Source organism: Melampsora larici-populina, assembly GCF_000204055.1.
Source record: "Melampsora larici-populina 98AG31 unplaced genomic scaffold MELLAscaffold_46, whole genome shotgun sequence".
NCBI lineage: Eukaryota > Fungi > Basidiomycota > Pucciniomycetes > Pucciniales > Melampsoraceae > Melampsora > Melampsora laricis-populina.
In genome coordinates this window covers 343,737-360,206 of record NW_006768810.1, presented here as the reverse complement: position 1 = coordinate 360,206, position 16,470 = coordinate 343,737, and the positions used below count along the sequence as shown (strand labels likewise).

General features: G+C 45.0%; 5 protein-coding genes across 5 annotated transcripts; 4 read left to right on the top strand and 1 right to left on the bottom strand.

Moving 5' to 3' along the window:
* Positions 1 to 1,396: 1,396 nt before the first annotated feature.
* On the top strand, positions 1,397 to 3,023 carry MELLADRAFT_38960 (uncharacterized protein; the record flags this gene model as incomplete). The annotated part of the gene is made up of 7 exons (XM_007414887.1): positions 1,397 to 1,479; positions 1,539 to 1,738; positions 1,827 to 2,012; positions 2,080 to 2,159; positions 2,235 to 2,327; positions 2,395 to 2,551; positions 2,626 to 3,023. Coding segments are annotated over 7 exons (1,197 nt in total), but the record flags the coding sequence as incomplete, so codon positions are not given.
* Positions 3,024 to 10,812: 7,789 nt separating this feature from the next.
* Positions 10,813 to 11,526, top strand: MELLADRAFT_66787 (uncharacterized protein; the record flags this gene model as incomplete). Its single annotated transcript, XM_007414888.1, has 1 exon — positions 10,813 to 11,526. One exon carries the CDS (start codon positions 10,813 to 10,815, stop codon positions 11,524 to 11,526), a length of 714 nt encoding a protein of 237 aa, XP_007414950.1.
* A 481-nt stretch (positions 11,527 to 12,007) lies between these two features.
* MELLADRAFT_110672 (uncharacterized protein) lies at positions 12,008 to 13,993 on the bottom strand (the record flags this gene model as incomplete). Its single annotated transcript, XM_007414818.1, has 3 exons — positions 12,008 to 12,787; positions 12,913 to 13,473; positions 13,535 to 13,993. 3 exons carry the CDS (start codon positions 13,991 to 13,993, stop codon positions 12,008 to 12,010), a joined length of 1,800 nt encoding a protein of 599 aa, XP_007414880.1.
* Positions 13,994 to 14,372: 379 nt separating this feature from the next.
* Positions 14,373 to 14,674, top strand: MELLADRAFT_91846 (uncharacterized protein; the record flags this gene model as incomplete). The annotated part of the gene is made up of 2 exons (XM_007414889.1): positions 14,373 to 14,444; positions 14,537 to 14,674. 2 exons carry the CDS (start codon positions 14,373 to 14,375, stop codon positions 14,672 to 14,674), a joined length of 210 nt encoding a protein of 69 aa, XP_007414951.1.
* A 1,276-nt stretch (positions 14,675 to 15,950) lies between these two features.
* On the top strand, positions 15,951 to 16,256 carry MELLADRAFT_66785 (uncharacterized protein; the record flags this gene model as incomplete). The annotated part of the gene is made up of 1 exon (XM_007414890.1): positions 15,951 to 16,256. One exon carries the CDS (start codon positions 15,951 to 15,953, stop codon positions 16,254 to 16,256), a length of 306 nt encoding a protein of 101 aa, XP_007414952.1.
* Between the last annotated feature and the right edge of the window lie 214 nt (positions 16,257 to 16,470).

Here is a 16,470-nt window from a genome sequence, read left to right as displayed (position 1 = left end):
CGGATCAATTACATACCTCTCCCCCTCTCACAGCCTCAACCCCAGGCCCTTGAATTTCCTCTAAACGTAGATTTGATTCTTCATATCTTGGTTCATTCTATCCGATCCATCTATCCCTGTTTCCATCATCATCATCTCATTGAGCTATAACTCATCCATTCGTCTTCCTTTGATCTGCTTGTCTAACGAGCTGTTTCTTTGAATTTTTGTTAGATCCAATCTATCCTGAATCGTCATTTTAAAGTCATTGGTCCTTGTTTTTTTTCCACTTGGTCAATTGGCTCTCTGAGATAAGGGCATACTTTTATCTATCTCTTAAACAAAACTTCGCACACACACTCTATCAATTCTTATCATCACCATGTCTGGTTCACCGTACGTCTCGGCCACCAGTCCGACCTCTCATCATCCATCGCATCAACCTCCTACGACGCCTTCGTCTCAGCACTATCCTCACCGTAATTCTTTACATCATCCCTCGCACCCTCCTTCTGGCCCACCCAACTCGACCCACCGTCACAACTCGACTGGTTTTGCTGCGATGCCACCAAACGGGCACCCTGCCCCCTCAACGGCTTTTCATCCTCAACACTCATCCGCCAACACTCATACTCTTCAACATTCTCGTGACCACCCTGTTCGGGAACCAGCCCAAATTCACCTTCCCCAACCTTCTCATCACCACCCACAACAACAACGTGATCGGAGGGACTCGCTTTCACGGGATCAACTCCATCACCGTGAACGAGAACAACACCACCTTCGGGATCAGCAACAACGTGGAATTCCTCCGATGGGAGATCCAATCCAACATATCGGAGATCCTCATCAGCAGCAGCAACCCCACCTGCATCAACATCCAGCACATCATCATCATCAGCAACAACAACATCATCATCATCATAATCCCCAGGCTGCTCATCATCATCAGCAACGAGATCCCCATCATCTTCCCCAACCTAATCAGCACGCCATACACCCTGCTCATTCCCCATCGCTTCCGTCTCCTGCCCCACACCCCCACGCGCATCAATCATTACCTCCTCCCAACTTGGTTCACCTCTCCAATCCGGCTCCTCCCAACAACAACAACAACTCCATGCCACCATCTCAACCTCCTATGACGGGCTACTCAGGCCCTCCTCCTGCCGGACCTTCTAATGGCAGTACTTCTGGTCCTAGCCCTCATCTCTCACGACCACCCCCACCTCACTCTCAACCTCTTCACCCTCCAGCCTTACCTTGCAACGGCGCTTCTTCTGCTGCTCCAAGCAGACAACTCGCCCAGCCTCCACCCCCACCGCCTGGTGCACCAGCTATCAATGGTACGCCCGCTGGCGAGGAGGCCATGGTTGCTGCCATCATCAGAGATGGCGAGGTGAGTCTAGCAAATGACATGGGTGACTGGCGTCCCCCTACAAATCCTATACTGGAACGTCTGGTGAAAGAAACCGAATTGACTTGGCTTGCAGCTGGTACGTTGTATCCTCTGTGTATCTTGAGCCTCGATTTCTGATACTTTCCCTGTTTGCAGGCAGTACTGGAGAGACCTTGGGAAATTACACGCGCGCAGTGGAATGCTATGAACGAGCCCTACGCCAAAATCCACTTTCGGTACCTGCATTGACCAAAGCGGCGGGCATTTATCGTCATCAAGAAAACTTCAAACTTGCAGCTGATTATTTTAGCAGGCTGTTGAAGATTCATGAAGGTAGCGGTGAAATTTGGGGAGCTCTAGGTGAGTTTTTCAGAACCGCTTGCCGAAAGGACATGTTGAAGATCACATATCTGACAATGATCACAATGATCTGCTTTTATGCTTACAGGTCATTGTTACTTGATGACCGACGATTTACAAAAGGCATACACTTCCTATCAACAAGCTTTACACCATTTCCAGACTCCCAAATCCGAACCTAAGCTATGGTATGGAATTGGTATCTTGTACGATCGATACGGTAGTCTTGAGCATGCTGAGGAGGCTTTCAGTAGCGTCATTAAAATGGATCCTAGTGCGTCTTTGTCCATTTATTTCTTCGATGCCGATCATCAGTGCTGATGGGGCGCTTATTCCATTAGATTTCGAAAAGGCCAACGAGATTTACTTTCGATTGGGCATCATATACAAGCAACAACGCAAGGCTGATTTGAGCTTGGAGGTATGTATTTCCATTCATTGTCAGCGCCTATACTTGACGCTGAGCGAGTGTACACTTTTTTTATCATGTTGGCAGTGTTTCCAATGGATTCTAGACAAGCCACCTTCACCATTGACCGAGATTGATATCTGGTTTCAAGTGGGACATGTACACGAACAACAAGGGCATGTAAGTATTTGACTTTATGCCCAAATGATCGATCCTCAATTAACCATTCCTCCTCACTGTCACTCAGTTTGATCGAGCCAAAGAGGCATACGAACGTGTCCTGGACGAAAACTCCACACATGCCAAAGTGTTGCAGCAATTGGGCGGTTTGTATTGTAGAGAAGGCAGTAGCTTTTACAACCCTGAGCAGGCTGTAGCTATCATAACTCGCAGTTTAGCAGCTGGTCAGTTATCAGATCCTTCTCAATATCGAATCTATTACTGATTCCCCGATTATCGCCTCATTTGATCTTCACAGATTCGCATGATGCCTTTAGTTGGTATCTGTTGGGTCGGGCTTACATGACCATCCAAAACTTCAACAAGGCTTATGAATCATACCAACAAGCTGTCTATCGCGATGGCAAGAATCCTGCGTTCTGGTGTTCGATTGGAGTTTTATACTATGCTATCATGCAATACCATGATTCACTCGATGCGTATTCACGCGCAATCCGACTCAATCCGTACATCTCCGAGGTCTGGTACAATCTAGGTGCCTTGTATGAATCATGCAACGATCAGATGCTGGATGCCATTGATGCTTATCAGCGCGCCGCCCAACTCGATACCAATAATGCCCACATCAATGCTCGCCTCAACGATATCAAACGACACCAAGAGACGGGTGCTGCTTTGGGCCGTCCTCCTTCACCTCGGGACATGACTCACACCTCGGCTAATTGGCCTTTTCCAAATGCTCTAAACGGTCCATCTGACCATAACTTTGGTCCCGTTCCTGCTCAACACGAAGAGTCCGCACGGAATGGCGCAGGTTCTGGTGGTCCAGCCCCACTGTCCCCTATTGCTAACACCGCGACTAACCCCAATTCAGTCAACACGCATTCAAACTCTGCTCAGGCCATTAGCCCATTGTCCTCGCGGCCGAATGCTGTTCGCCCTGGTACATCGAGTAGCTCGATCGTAATGCGACCACAATCACCTGGGTCCTTTAATCATCACGGTTCTCAACCTCAGCATCTCGCCGGTCATCATGGTACACATCCTTCTCTACCCCCAACGCACTCGCATCCTCCAGGTCCTCATCACCCAGCCTCACATGCTTCCTCTACACTTCATCGTCGACAGTCTGGTGGCTATGGATCCCTGGCGCCCATGGAGTTAGAGCCATCCCACGCGGGTGGCCGAGGTCCGGCTTCATCTCAGCATACTCTGCCTCATCTTCGTTCAGTGGTCGACTCTCAATCGCGAGGCCCGTCACCTGCCCCGGCTTCTGATAGTCTAAGACGTGGTGTAGTCGGCATATCAGGACCAGGATCCCGAGATATAGCTTCTCCTAGGACATCACCATCCATAAGGGCTGGTATGGCACCCAATGAACGTGGTAATTATACTGCGACTGCGGCTTCACTTCATCACCCCCAAACCCATTCTGGACCTCCGCCTGTCTATTCTCGTTACCCGCCTAATCAAGAGGACGGCCAGCCACCGCAGAGTAATGGCTCAATTGCGAGTCATCGTGAACGAGAGCGAGAGCGTGCCTCGCGAGAACCGACTCGATTCCGACGTCATTCACCAGAGTTTCGCGCAGGACAAGGTGATCGAGGAGCACGTTCTCCCAATGGTCATCCACCATCTAATATGTATCCTCCTCGTGGTGAATTTGGTCCTTCAGCCTACACAGTCCCCACTCAACCTCAACACCAATCACCATATGACCCCAGACACGCCTCTCCTACTCTTCGTGGTCCATCTACTGCCCCACAATTCTCGCCCGAGTCTGGCCAGTCACCCACTTGGTCTCCAGTACCGGCTGAACATCGACACAGCGCAGGCGGTCCTCCACCTTCACACGATGGCCGACATACACCATCACAGGCTGGGTATCCTGGACCGCATCCGTCTCAGACTCATCAGCCATCGGCGTCTCAAGCCCACCAGCCTAATCCTCACCTGCACAATCACCATCCACAACAGCCGCCTGCCAATCGCCGTTATGACCCCCGCTATGACGAGCCTGTCACTCTTCCTAACCATCGACCTTCTCATCCTTCAGTTGATCAAACGTCGCCTCATCGACCGGGGTCAGCTGCACTACTGAGGCAAAACGCAGAAGAGCTTGAACGTCACAAAAATCTGACTGCCGCTCGACAAGCTCAACCCTCACCCACCCCATCTGTTGCTGCGTCAGAATTTTCAGCACCAGGAGGTAATGCAGTTGGTACTGGGAGCGGTCGTAGAGGCCCTAGAACCAAGCCATCATCGACCAATGGCAATAAGAACGAGGAAGATTATTCGCCTGTGACTCAGGCTCGTCGACGCAAACCTACTCAAGCTTCTTCAAGTCGTAACAATCTTTCACCGACCGCACCTCAGCCACCCGCTTTCGCACATTTTCCTCAAGCCGCTGCCACTCGCCCACCGCCTGTTCAACTGATCAGCGAAACTGCACCTCCAGCCCCTGCTAAACGTGAGCGTAAGAAAGTAGCTAGTACGAAGATACGAAACACGATGAAATCAAAGGTCAACGATGGTTCAAAAGGGCCCTCGCCATCCCCAGCTCCTCCCACATTACCAACAGCTGATCTGAAGCCACTGCCACCAACGCCGCCACCACCACCCAGTGTGATGCCAGACAGAAAAGTCGATGAAGAGTTTGATGAGTATGATGAGGTCGCCGATGCACTCTTGAGCTTTGCAGGTCAACCGCCACCGAAACGCATGTTGGGTTCGCAATCCCAACCACCATCTGCTAGCAGTGCGACCCATCCTAATCTACCTCAACCTCGGGCCACTCATTCCTCAAAACGTTCTTCATCTACCACTCGCACAATCACAGGTCAAAGCGGCAGTGGACTTTCACCTTCCTCTACAAAGAGTCCTCCCGCTGGCGTTGGTAGTGGAAAAAGCGTGGGAGCTGGTTCAGGTCGATCACCTTCCAATTCCTCACATCGATCGCCTATGGAACCTCTCAATAATCCTGATTCCCCAGATTCACAACAACAACAACAACAACCGCAATCCAACGCTGCAAGCGCTCACAACCATGTATCACAGCAGGAACTTCATGTATCAGGGCCTCCCCAACCACTGAAGCGGATGAGAGCTGAAGACTTTAACAGTGTTTCGGATTCTAGCTCAAAGAGAGCTCGATCTGCTGCTATCCCATCACCTATCGATCCATCACCGTCGTTCAATGGCTCTGGCTTAGGCAGTGCAACGAGTAGTAATGGAGTTCCGGTGGGCAACGGTGTCCCGAAGGGGAGTCTTGATGGTCATCCCACTCAACAACCAGAAGAGACAGACAGAGAAGAAGGTGAGGAGATGGACATGATGGAAGAAGATGAGGAAGAGAAGCCGAAGACAGATGAGGGTGAGGAAAACCCTGAAGGACCTACTCAACCCAATGGCAATGCGATGGTGAAGGAAGTAGAAGAAGATGTGGAGGACGAAGAGGAAGAAGAAGTGGATATGGAAGAGGATGATGAAGATGACGGTAGTGGTGCTGGTGCTGGTGAGGTAGAGGCCAATGAATGATTGTTTAGTTTGGTGTGTGTGCTGTAATGCTGCCTTATCTTTTTTTGTATGTTGAAATGTGCGTGATCATAGGCCTTGCATCAGGGTGATCTTTACAACATAACCAATTGTTTTGATTTTGATTTGTTTGTGAATAAAAAGTTAGACAAAAGAATCAATCAGGCTTTTTGTTTTTCAAAAAAAATCTCTTTTCAGTAATTTTAAACTTGGGAGTAATTCTTTTTTTTGTAATCTTTGTTTTGAATTTAATTTTAATGTTTGTATTTTGAGTGATTGGTATGATGTGAGTGAACCCATATGTGCCAAACCTGATACTCCAGAAAACCTGATAATTTTTTGGCCAAATAGATTTTAGAGCACCCACTATGGTGGGAGTGTTTTATTGTAAAGTTTGCGTTCCTGAGCGCGAAGTTTGATCATGCGTGTTTTACCAAAGTTGGTAACCGCGTGAAATCCACTATGGGATGATTTATCGTCTGCTTTCCCTAGTTCCTACGATAAATCAAGTTGTAGGCTTGCGTAAATCTGAGCACACGAAGTGCAAGACTTGACGCAGCCGTACGGACCGCAGGTCTAAAACAGGTCCATAGTGGACATGTTGGTATTTTAGCGTTAGGGTAACGCTAAATCACCGAGTTAACGCAACCATAGTGGGTGCTCTTATTTGCAGTGAAATCGGTTGAAAAACCCATAGACCTGTCATACCTGATAATTGATACTTTTTTTTGAGATCCGAAGGTCAAACCCGAAAATTTATTGGCCTATTTGTTTGTTTGATTTTGTTTTTCCTGTTTTTTTTTTGTTCTACAGCAAAAATCTTCCTCATTACAACTTCACTCGTATTCAGAACTATTTGGAATTGTCAGGTTTTACAAAAATGCTTGCCAATTCGGTTTTGACTCAGTTTTGAGAATATTACAGCGGGAATCTTTACACTGAGTTTGCTTGGTGCAAAGGACCAGGTATGAAATTTGGTATCACTTGGTTTTGAGAAAATTACATCACATCTTTTTACGCCTCATGGTGCAGTGTCAAAAATGTGGTGTAAAGCTACATTTCAGGGTCACCTGATTTTTTCACCACATCTTTTGCTCCAGCTATGTATTTTACTCTGACACAAAAACAAATGAACAAGGGATAAAAGTCCATGAAACCCGATGTTCTATGGGATTAGCAGCTAGACCTCTGGTAATATACTCCCCAGCACCCCTTATCACATTCTGACACACAGGTTTGGTCATATGCTCTCGCAGACCCCTTAAGAGCAACCACCAAAAGGTAATGCCGCCCAAAGCGGTCCACTATCATCCCATCACGTCCGAGTTGTTTCATGCATAAGGCTCAGCAAGGCTTCACCCGTTCACACGGAGGCACCCGCCAACCAGCAAGTGTATGGCATACGGAGTAGCAGCCTAGCAGAAGTAATCAAAGCTTTCCATTAAGAAGTAAATCAATCACATTCATCAGTCGGTGCAATTTGTACAAGGGGCTCATGTTGTGATGCCTACTTGATGTTAAGTTTTTTGAAGATCCATATCATCATTCAACTTGTTTACATTGACGTCAACTACCACATTTCTCAACTTTGCCAACACTTCAATCACTTAACTTCACCTGATTTATTTTATTACAACCTTCAATTCCCTTCAGATACTGTGTATCATTATCTGTTGTATCATACTACTATATCATAAGCCAGTGCGGGTGTGTGCGTTGGGAGCTGGAGGGCAAATAGATGTTGGCCAAGGTGTTTCCCAGTGTGTAGTTGTGTCCCGGAAGGTAGATCACGCTCAGAGTGAAGGTGTTATCTTGTGGGTCCAGGCAGATGAGCACTGGCTATGACAAAAAGTTTGTATGATGTTTCTTTTGGTCAAGCACGTGGGAAGTATGTTAACCAATGCTGAAATGAGAAGGCTGTGTGTATGTATTTAGACATGTCTAGCGGCTAGAAATTAGCCACTAGAAAATTACACGGCCCTTCTGATACTCCCAAGAGGACACTGTAAAAATGCACCTCCCCTCATTTTTTTTTGAATATTCAAAGTAGTTTTCCAACAATATACATATCTTGATAAAAACTTGTCATTTTTCATTTTTGCCTTTTCTGTGTTTTTTGTTTGAAACCATGATCCAATTTTGGAGTTGAAAGTATAATACAAAGATAAAGGAAAGATCTTGTTGAAATTTGCTGGAAATTATATAGAAACTTGAATATCTTGAATTATGAAAAAGTGTGTTTGGTTGGGTTTGAACCTTGGTTTTGATGGTGTATCATTAATACTGAGAAGGGGCCTCTTCAAGAGGCCTTCGGTTCAATCATAACACCCCGGGCAAGGCGGCGACGCTACATATGAAGCGTCGCGCGCACGCTTCGGGTCGGGGCCGCAGAGTCGCATGCCGCTTCATCAGTTCACGACCAGGAACTGTCTGAAGCGTCACCTGCCCCCCTCTCAATCCACTCAATCACGTTCTCACGCGAGAAACCCAACCTCATATCTCATCAGCTTCTCATTTTGACTTTGTTGCCTATTCAACCTCAACTGTGATACTCATCAACGCCAACTTGAAACAATAGTCAGCTACAGTCAATAACCAAATCCAAATTCACTATCAACTTCATAAATTAGTTGTTTGAATTGATCATAATCAATCGTAATCAACAATCAGGTGTTTCTTTGACTTGTTAGCAAAATTCTTGAGATGGACAACAGCGGACCCTCAAATCAATCCGATCCAAAATTCAGTATGATACTTTGTACTTGCATTGAGTGTGTCAAAAAAAAACATACCGACGAAAACGGAAAGCAAAAATCAGGCCTATGGGTTCATCCAGAAACCGCAAGGAAACATCGAAGAAATATGGCTACTGAAGCAGAAAACACGCCAATCCTTGAGGCATTAGCACAAGATTTTAATTCAAAGGTGAAGATTGAAGAAGCTGAAACCAAGGACAATTCTTCTGATTCGGGTTCGATTCATATCAAAGGCCCTGATGATCCCAATGTGTTCAAGCTAGCCTGTAAGATACAAACTCGATTCAAACTTCTTGGTCAAAGCTGACAAAAAAACTCTTTCATCTAGATCTCATAATGTATTTTATTGGTTGGCTATTCCTCGAGTGTAGAATGAGTCGGAATAACTGCCGACAAGCTCGAGATTATGTTGTGCAAATTGTTCGACTCTGTACTCAAATCGACCTCGACGATAACTGGGAAATGTCTGTTCCGAGAGATGTACAAACAATGACCAAGCGCCTCAATCTGGAAGCGACTCTTGAACGATATGCATGCTGCACAAAGTGCTACACTCTCTACGAGCCTGAGGTTGCACCAGCTGAATGTGGCTATCAAGAATTACCAACGACTGATCCTTGTGGCACCGAACTGTTTGCCAATCACATCATACCCGAACTTCCAACCATCACTCGACTTTCTGAACAACGTCCCCGTCTTCCTGTGAAACCACTATTTAAAAAACCTCTATCAACATTTATCATTCAAGAATTTCAGGAATGGTTGACGTGGTTATTGTCAATACCTTATATTGAAGACTCAATTGATGATTGGAAGCAAAAATGTAGAGCAGGTAATAGTGATGAAATTATTGACTACAATCAAAGTGTAGCGGCAAGAAATCTCTACACTGGCACACCATCGTCTAACTCAACATCATCTTCACATCATCCCTTACACTTGGGATTTTCGTTATTCGTGGATTGGTTTAACCCATTGGGAAACAAGACTTCAGGAAGACAAGTCTCTATCGGTGTATTATCTATGCAATGCTTAAATCTCCCACCTCAGGCTTGTCAACAGATGAAGCATACCTTCTTGGCTGGGATGGTTCCGGCGCCTGATCAACCGGACATGACAACGATCAGCCATATCCTCCGACCTATAGTTGATCAGCTACTCATACTGGATCATGGTATTCAAATCAAGACCCACCAACATCCTGAAGGACGCAAAGTACTAGTTCGACTTTCTTATCTCAGCGGGGATATTGTAGCAAATCATAAAGTAGCTGGTTTTATATCTCACTCGGGAACATATTTTTGTTCATGGTGTTTTTTACCAAAGAATCAATTGTCAAAAATGGCCGTTGGCCGTTTACGGAATCGACGTGACGTTATTGGAGCTGCGTATGAGTGGAAGAATTGTGACACTCTAGATGAAAGGAAGCTCAAGCTTGCTAAGACTGGGGTACGATGGTCGGAACTGAATCGGCTACCATATTGGGATCCGGTTAAGGACGTTGTACTGGGGATCATGCACAACTGGTTCGAGGGAGTTCTGGCAAATCACTTCCGCTTTCAATGGAAGTTCCTGGTCACGGATGCGATGATTGGGGCGGATAACAAGGGTTTGGAGGTAGATCTTGAGGCGCTTGAAGGTGGCAAAGGTTGGCTTTCAGACAATCTTATCACTCTTATTCGTCAAAATTTGAATTCGATCAAGGTCCCGCCAGGCGTAACTAGGATTCCATCTGGAATTGGTACTGCAGCCAATGGTAAGCTCAAGGCCAGCGAATGGCATGCGCTCTTTGCTACTCACCTACCACTGGCGGCTATTGATGTACTTATTGGAAACTACCACGATTTTGTGGAGAACCGATCCGATCGTTACCTCAACAACTTGTTGCACAACTTCTGTGCTCTGGTGGAGAGTACTCACATCATGGCTGCGAGGAAGGTTAAAACCAATTACCCAGCAAGATTCAAACAAGCATACTTTGAATATACATTGACTTCTTTTAAAATCCAGGAAAATTGCAATATCAAACAGAAACACCACTACACGATCCATTCATCTAGTCAGATGGAGAGGTGGGGTCCAATGTTAGGTGTTTCAGAATTTCCGGGTGAGCGACTTTGTGGTTTTTTGCAAAAAATCAAAACAAATGGAAAAGTTGGTCAGTACTATATCCATATATGTTTTATGTAGTCAACATGATGCTTACCAAAACGTGCTCATATCTAGAGGAGATGGCACAGACAGTGATGCGTCGTTTCTGTCACACTCAGCGGCTTCTGTGCAAAGCCCCCCCAGTCGACGAAAAAATCAAAATTATACAGCGAAATGTTGGCACTCTTTTCGAAATGGATGACAAGGTGTATATGGATCTTCTGAAATATCATCAAGCTCAAGACAAGGCCTGGTTCGACTATCGTGTGCTCCCATACCCCGATGGAGCACGTATTCTGTCAGCATATGCACGCGAAGTTGGAGTTTTGACTGGACGCAACGGGATGAAATACAGTAAGAAGGTGGCTTCAAACATGGTGAAGGTTGAAATCAAAGGGAAGTACATGTGGGCAAAAGTGCTTCATATTCTGTCATTGAAGGGATCTAACGAAAATGTTGTGTTGGTGAGATGGTTGGAGGTTGTGAGGAATTTAGCGTTGGACCAGATGATGGAAAGATTGAGCATGGTACGTGTGGTGCAAAGGTTCAAAGAGGAATTCATCCCAGCCTCTTCAATTGTGATGACTCTTGCTCATAGAGAGTTGCCTGCCTGGACTCTTGGACTAAACGAACCCAGTATACTTTTGATGGGTGTTAATCCTGGTGATCACGACTATGTGGGATCAGACGATTTAGAGATGCAAATGGAAGCAGGAGGCAATGCTATGGAGCTGGACACCGATGTTGATATGGGGTGATATCTTGTACTCGTCAATTTTTCTTCCTTACTATGTTTATGAACTTGTCTTTCAAGTTGTCTTCTTTAATCTCATCTTCCAAAATTGTTTTTTTTACTTGTTTGTGTTATGAACTCTCTTGTCCATTACTTTCGTTTATTTCCTCTTAGGCAAAAAGATCTTTGTCACATTTCGGAAATTCAGAGCGCATAAGAGAGACTTTCCAAGAAAATTGAGAACATTCAAATTGAAAAAAACAAAGAGAAAAAACAAGGAAAGAGCAATGTTTTGTATGAACATTGTTCAACAAAAACATCACATATACACAACATGACCTACAAAGTAGAAAATTGATGAAGAACGAGAACATTCAAATTCAAAAAAAGAGAAAACACACGGGAAAAACAGGAAAAAACTATATGAAATATGAACATGAGTCAACAAAAAAGATCAAATACACAATGACCATCAAACAAGAAAATTGATGAAAATACATAATAGATCAAGCCTTCTTCCATGAATCAAATCTGGCCGCTCGAGCCTCCTCCTCACCATCATCTTCCATCTCAAGATCATCCACAAACAATGGGCCCTTGCCCTTTCCCTTTCCAGTATCTTCAAAAGCATCGTCTTCTTCAAATTCACCCTCTTCGTCAATATCTTTGTTTTTCCCCGAACACTTAGGACCCTTAGAACCCTTACCAATATCAAAGTCCTCATACTCATCCTCTTCCTCCTCTGCATCCTCATTGTCTTCACCATCACTCTCTTCTAACTCAATACTGCCTTCCCGCTCAGTTGAATTGCCAGACTCGGAATCGCCATCTTCATCTGGTTCCTGATCAATGAAATGATCCAAGTTATACTCCTTAGTAGATTCAGCCCAGTATTTTTCATTGAACCACCTATCGTTTTTTCTCTCGTCTGGGTGAGTTTTACCTAGAAGGGAGAGCTCCGGGTTAGGAAGAAATGCCACACTGTCACAATCAGCAATGTCGAGTCGTTGTGCCACTGAAAGCGAGTTGTTGAACCAATCGGCATCATAGAAATCCAGTGGGAGTCCTTTTGGAGCTTTGGTAAAGATTGATTGTCTAGCTGGTCGAGGTCGGACACGCTGACGTGGTCTAGCTGTTTTCCGGGGATCCAGGTCTGCTGACTGCTTCATATGTTGGTCCAGCCTTCGTATGAAAATTCCAGCTTTGACTGATCGAAAGACTGGCGTTTTGACAATGTAAGCATTCAACGTGGTTGACCACTCATCATCGCTATGAGCCTCAGCTTCCTTGAGGATTTTTTGATATCTGGATGGGAAGTTGTGAACTTTGGCGTGTTTGGATCAAGCTTTCTGAAGCTGAAAACACTGTCTTCAGTTTCCAAACCCCATCACAAGAAGCAAATCAGACTTACTCGTCGGCGACGTGCTAGGACATTCCTCCTCTCATCATCCTTCAAATTCTTTCCTTCTTCCTTCGCCTCTCGCTTATACTTCAGACCATACCAGTAATGAACATAGTGATTGTAGGTCTTTTCGAGCAGAAGTATGTTGTTGGTGAAACCCTTGTTGATATTCATGTATGCAAAGGCATCGTCAGCAACCCATTGACAAAAGATTCGAAGAGCACTGATACGGCAGGCATCGTTCCAGAGGGTATCCTCACTACTGTCAAGATCCGGACACCATTCACGTATGCCGAGTTTAGCAAACATTGCTTTGGTATAGAGTACAAAGAATTCCTTGATGTTGACAATTCTACCACTACCAATGTTCACACGTTCGGCTTTTGGTACTTTCACTTCGCGTTGATCGACAAGGTCTTTGGCTGATGTGCTATCCAATACTGCTTCAATCTCGGCAGACTCTGAGAATCGAGCGTTGAATTCGGTGAGCATTTCGGGATTTGGAGGCTTCGGTACAGCGGATGACGAGGTCAACCCCCAGATGATCCGAATAAAGACATAAAAACAATTCTAGAAATATATGCACAATTTTAGTATTGTCCAATGATCAATTTTGGAAATTCAGATCTACCTTTGTTGGTTCGTATCCTTTGGGTGTTTCACTCATTTTCAATTGGTCGGGATGTTGTTTGGGTGAAGGTTTTGGTGGCCCAGATGTTCGAACGCGAGAGGTTGATGTTTTAGGGGTCTTGGGTGTCGATGATCTTCTCGGAGGTGTGGATGAATGGGCCATTTTACTGGGAGTCCGGTTTGACTTTGAAGGCTTCAAAGAGCTTGAAGTCGGCTTGTTTGGGATTGACCCTGTTGAAGCTCTTGGCTTTGACCTCTGCTTGTTGCTAGAAGGCGAGCTTTCTGCAGTAGCGTTCTTGACACCTACTTCTTGGAACTTGTTGAGAAGATCTTCATACGCCTTTTCTCGAGTGGCAGCCTGCTGCTGCATTTGTTTGATCAACTCGTTCTGGGAGGCAATCTGTTGTTGCTGAGCCTCGTAGTTTTTCTGGAGCATCTCTTGAAGGCTGGCCGGGTCCATTGTGTAAGAAGATGAAGATGATTAACAATGAGAGTAGAAGAAAGTATTGTTGGTTTAAGAAATTTGACAAGGGTATGATGAACGCAACATAAGGTGAAACAGGCCTGAATTTATAGTTTTTCAAAATCTTGGATACACCTATGTAAGACTGCGATCAAAAGGAATTCATCAGTGAATTAATTTTCCTCAGCTCCACACTGAAGATGAACCCACGTAACGTAACTGAGGAGGGAATTATGTAATAATATTCCATAAAACATGCCATTAGCTCATGTTGATCCTGGATTGGTGGATCCCGGCTGAGAGTTTCTTTCTTCTTTTGGCTGACAAAGGTTTGAAATCACGTAAACGGTTAAGGAATGAAAGGTAGGAAAAATACATGACTCATCAGGAACGTGACCCTGAAAAGGGTCCTACGCGTTTGAGCACGGAGGTCCTGTGTCAAAGGAAAGTGAGCGTTGGTTGCTATTTGAATTGTGCTGCAACCACAAGCGATGAGATGGTAAAAGTTGAGTTGTGAGAAAACGGAAAAGGGTCTCTGAGGAGCTGAGAGGGGGGCAGGTGACGCTTCAGACAGTTCCTGGTCGTGAACTGATGAAGCGGCATGCGACTCTGCGGCCCCGACCCGAAGCGTGCGCGCGACGCTTCATATGTAGCGTCGCCGCCTTGCCCGGGGTGTAATCATAATCATCACTCATTCTCAACAATCAATACTCATACTCAACTAGGTATTACAAGTTGAAACCAGACGTGGTGGATTCTTGTAATACCTTTTGTGGGCTCAGTTTTGAGAATATTACATCACATCTTTTTACACCTCATGATGCAGTGTAAAAAATGTGGTGTAAAACTACATTTTAGGGTCACCTGATTTTTTCACCACATCTTCTGCACCTCTGTATTTTACACTGACACAAAACCAAATGAAAAAGGTATAAAATTCCATGTACCCTGGTGTTTTATGGAATTTTACACCAACTGGAGGGGTGTAAGGAGGAAGGTGTAAAAATGCACCTGCCCGGTACAAGACTTTTACACCTACAATTACACAACAGAACTTACAGAGTCAAAAGTTTTGGTGCAAGAATCTTGGACCCAACCATGACCTTGAGTTTCACACCAAAAGTTTTGGTGCAAAGATTCTCATTGTAATTCTGTAATTCAACCACATGGATTTACATTTTCACACTGACTCACATTACCACATTACACCACACAACCTTCTCCCAATATAGGTCAACACTCACCCAAACATCAGATGACATGATACCTGATACTCCCAAATAGTTGCCATTCAATCAAAGATACCACATAAATCACACATTAGTCACATATCTGTGACTACAATACCTTTTATTCCACAAATATGTGATGATACCTCTATAAAGAGAAGCAGAACAGGACACCAAATGATCACAGTCAACCATGCCTCCTTCCCAGAGAAGAAAGATGGGTCAAGAAACTTCTGTTCAGAGCGCCTTGATGGCCAGAATTTCTAGTAGCAGTGGGACTTACAGAATTACGACTGGAACTAATGCTTGCGTTTGTTGAAAACCGGGGGAGACCCAAGGCACCAACTCTGTAATCAATATCAGAGCAACCCTCATCCCCTTATCCAACCATTATCAACCCTCACCATAAACCGGAGGTGTTTGCAGGATTTGATTTGTTTTGTCTAATATCTCAAAGTGAAAAGTAGGTACTCAACTGAACACTGCCAAGTCATGATCAAGACGAATAAGAAATTATCTATGACCTCATTTCTCTTCAAGTCCTACACACTCTTGACTGTCTATTAAACTGCTATCACATGAACGGCCAAATAAGCTTTGGTAGGCAAATAGGTCTAGCGGTCCAACAGGCAATACATCATCTCACTAAGCACACAGCCACCGCCGTAGCTGTTGCAGCACTTTCAGTGGTCTTAAGTATGTAAACTGCTTGATCAACGAGTTCAATGGACTACAACGGCGCCCACATCAACCCATCAACAGGAAATATTACTCAGTTGCAACAGATTCACCAAAAATATGACAAGATAGAGGGCCAGATTCAATGGGTTGAACAGAGCTATCATATGCTAATTGAAGCCTTTGGGGAGGATGAGCTGGTCTGGCAGTTGCAAGGTCAAATGGACACTGATCACTATCACAAGAGCTGGTCTACGGGGTACATTGCCAGCTTCATCAAAGCTTTCAAGGATGTGAAGTTCATGGCGGAAGAATGCACAAAACAATGGACAAAGGATAGAAATTGGCGCTGAGATTTTGCCTTGTGGAAAACAGGAGGATATATCATTTCAAATATAAAATCAAACTATGTGATTCCTGATACCAATAGGCTCTGGACTGGCTTCTCCAAAGCAGTCACAGATCCAGTTGGTCAGATTGGGATTGGCTTAAGTCATCAGATTGTAGTTCAGGCATTGAGCATTGAGCATATTGGTGCAAAAATGGCACAGAAGGACATAACCTTGG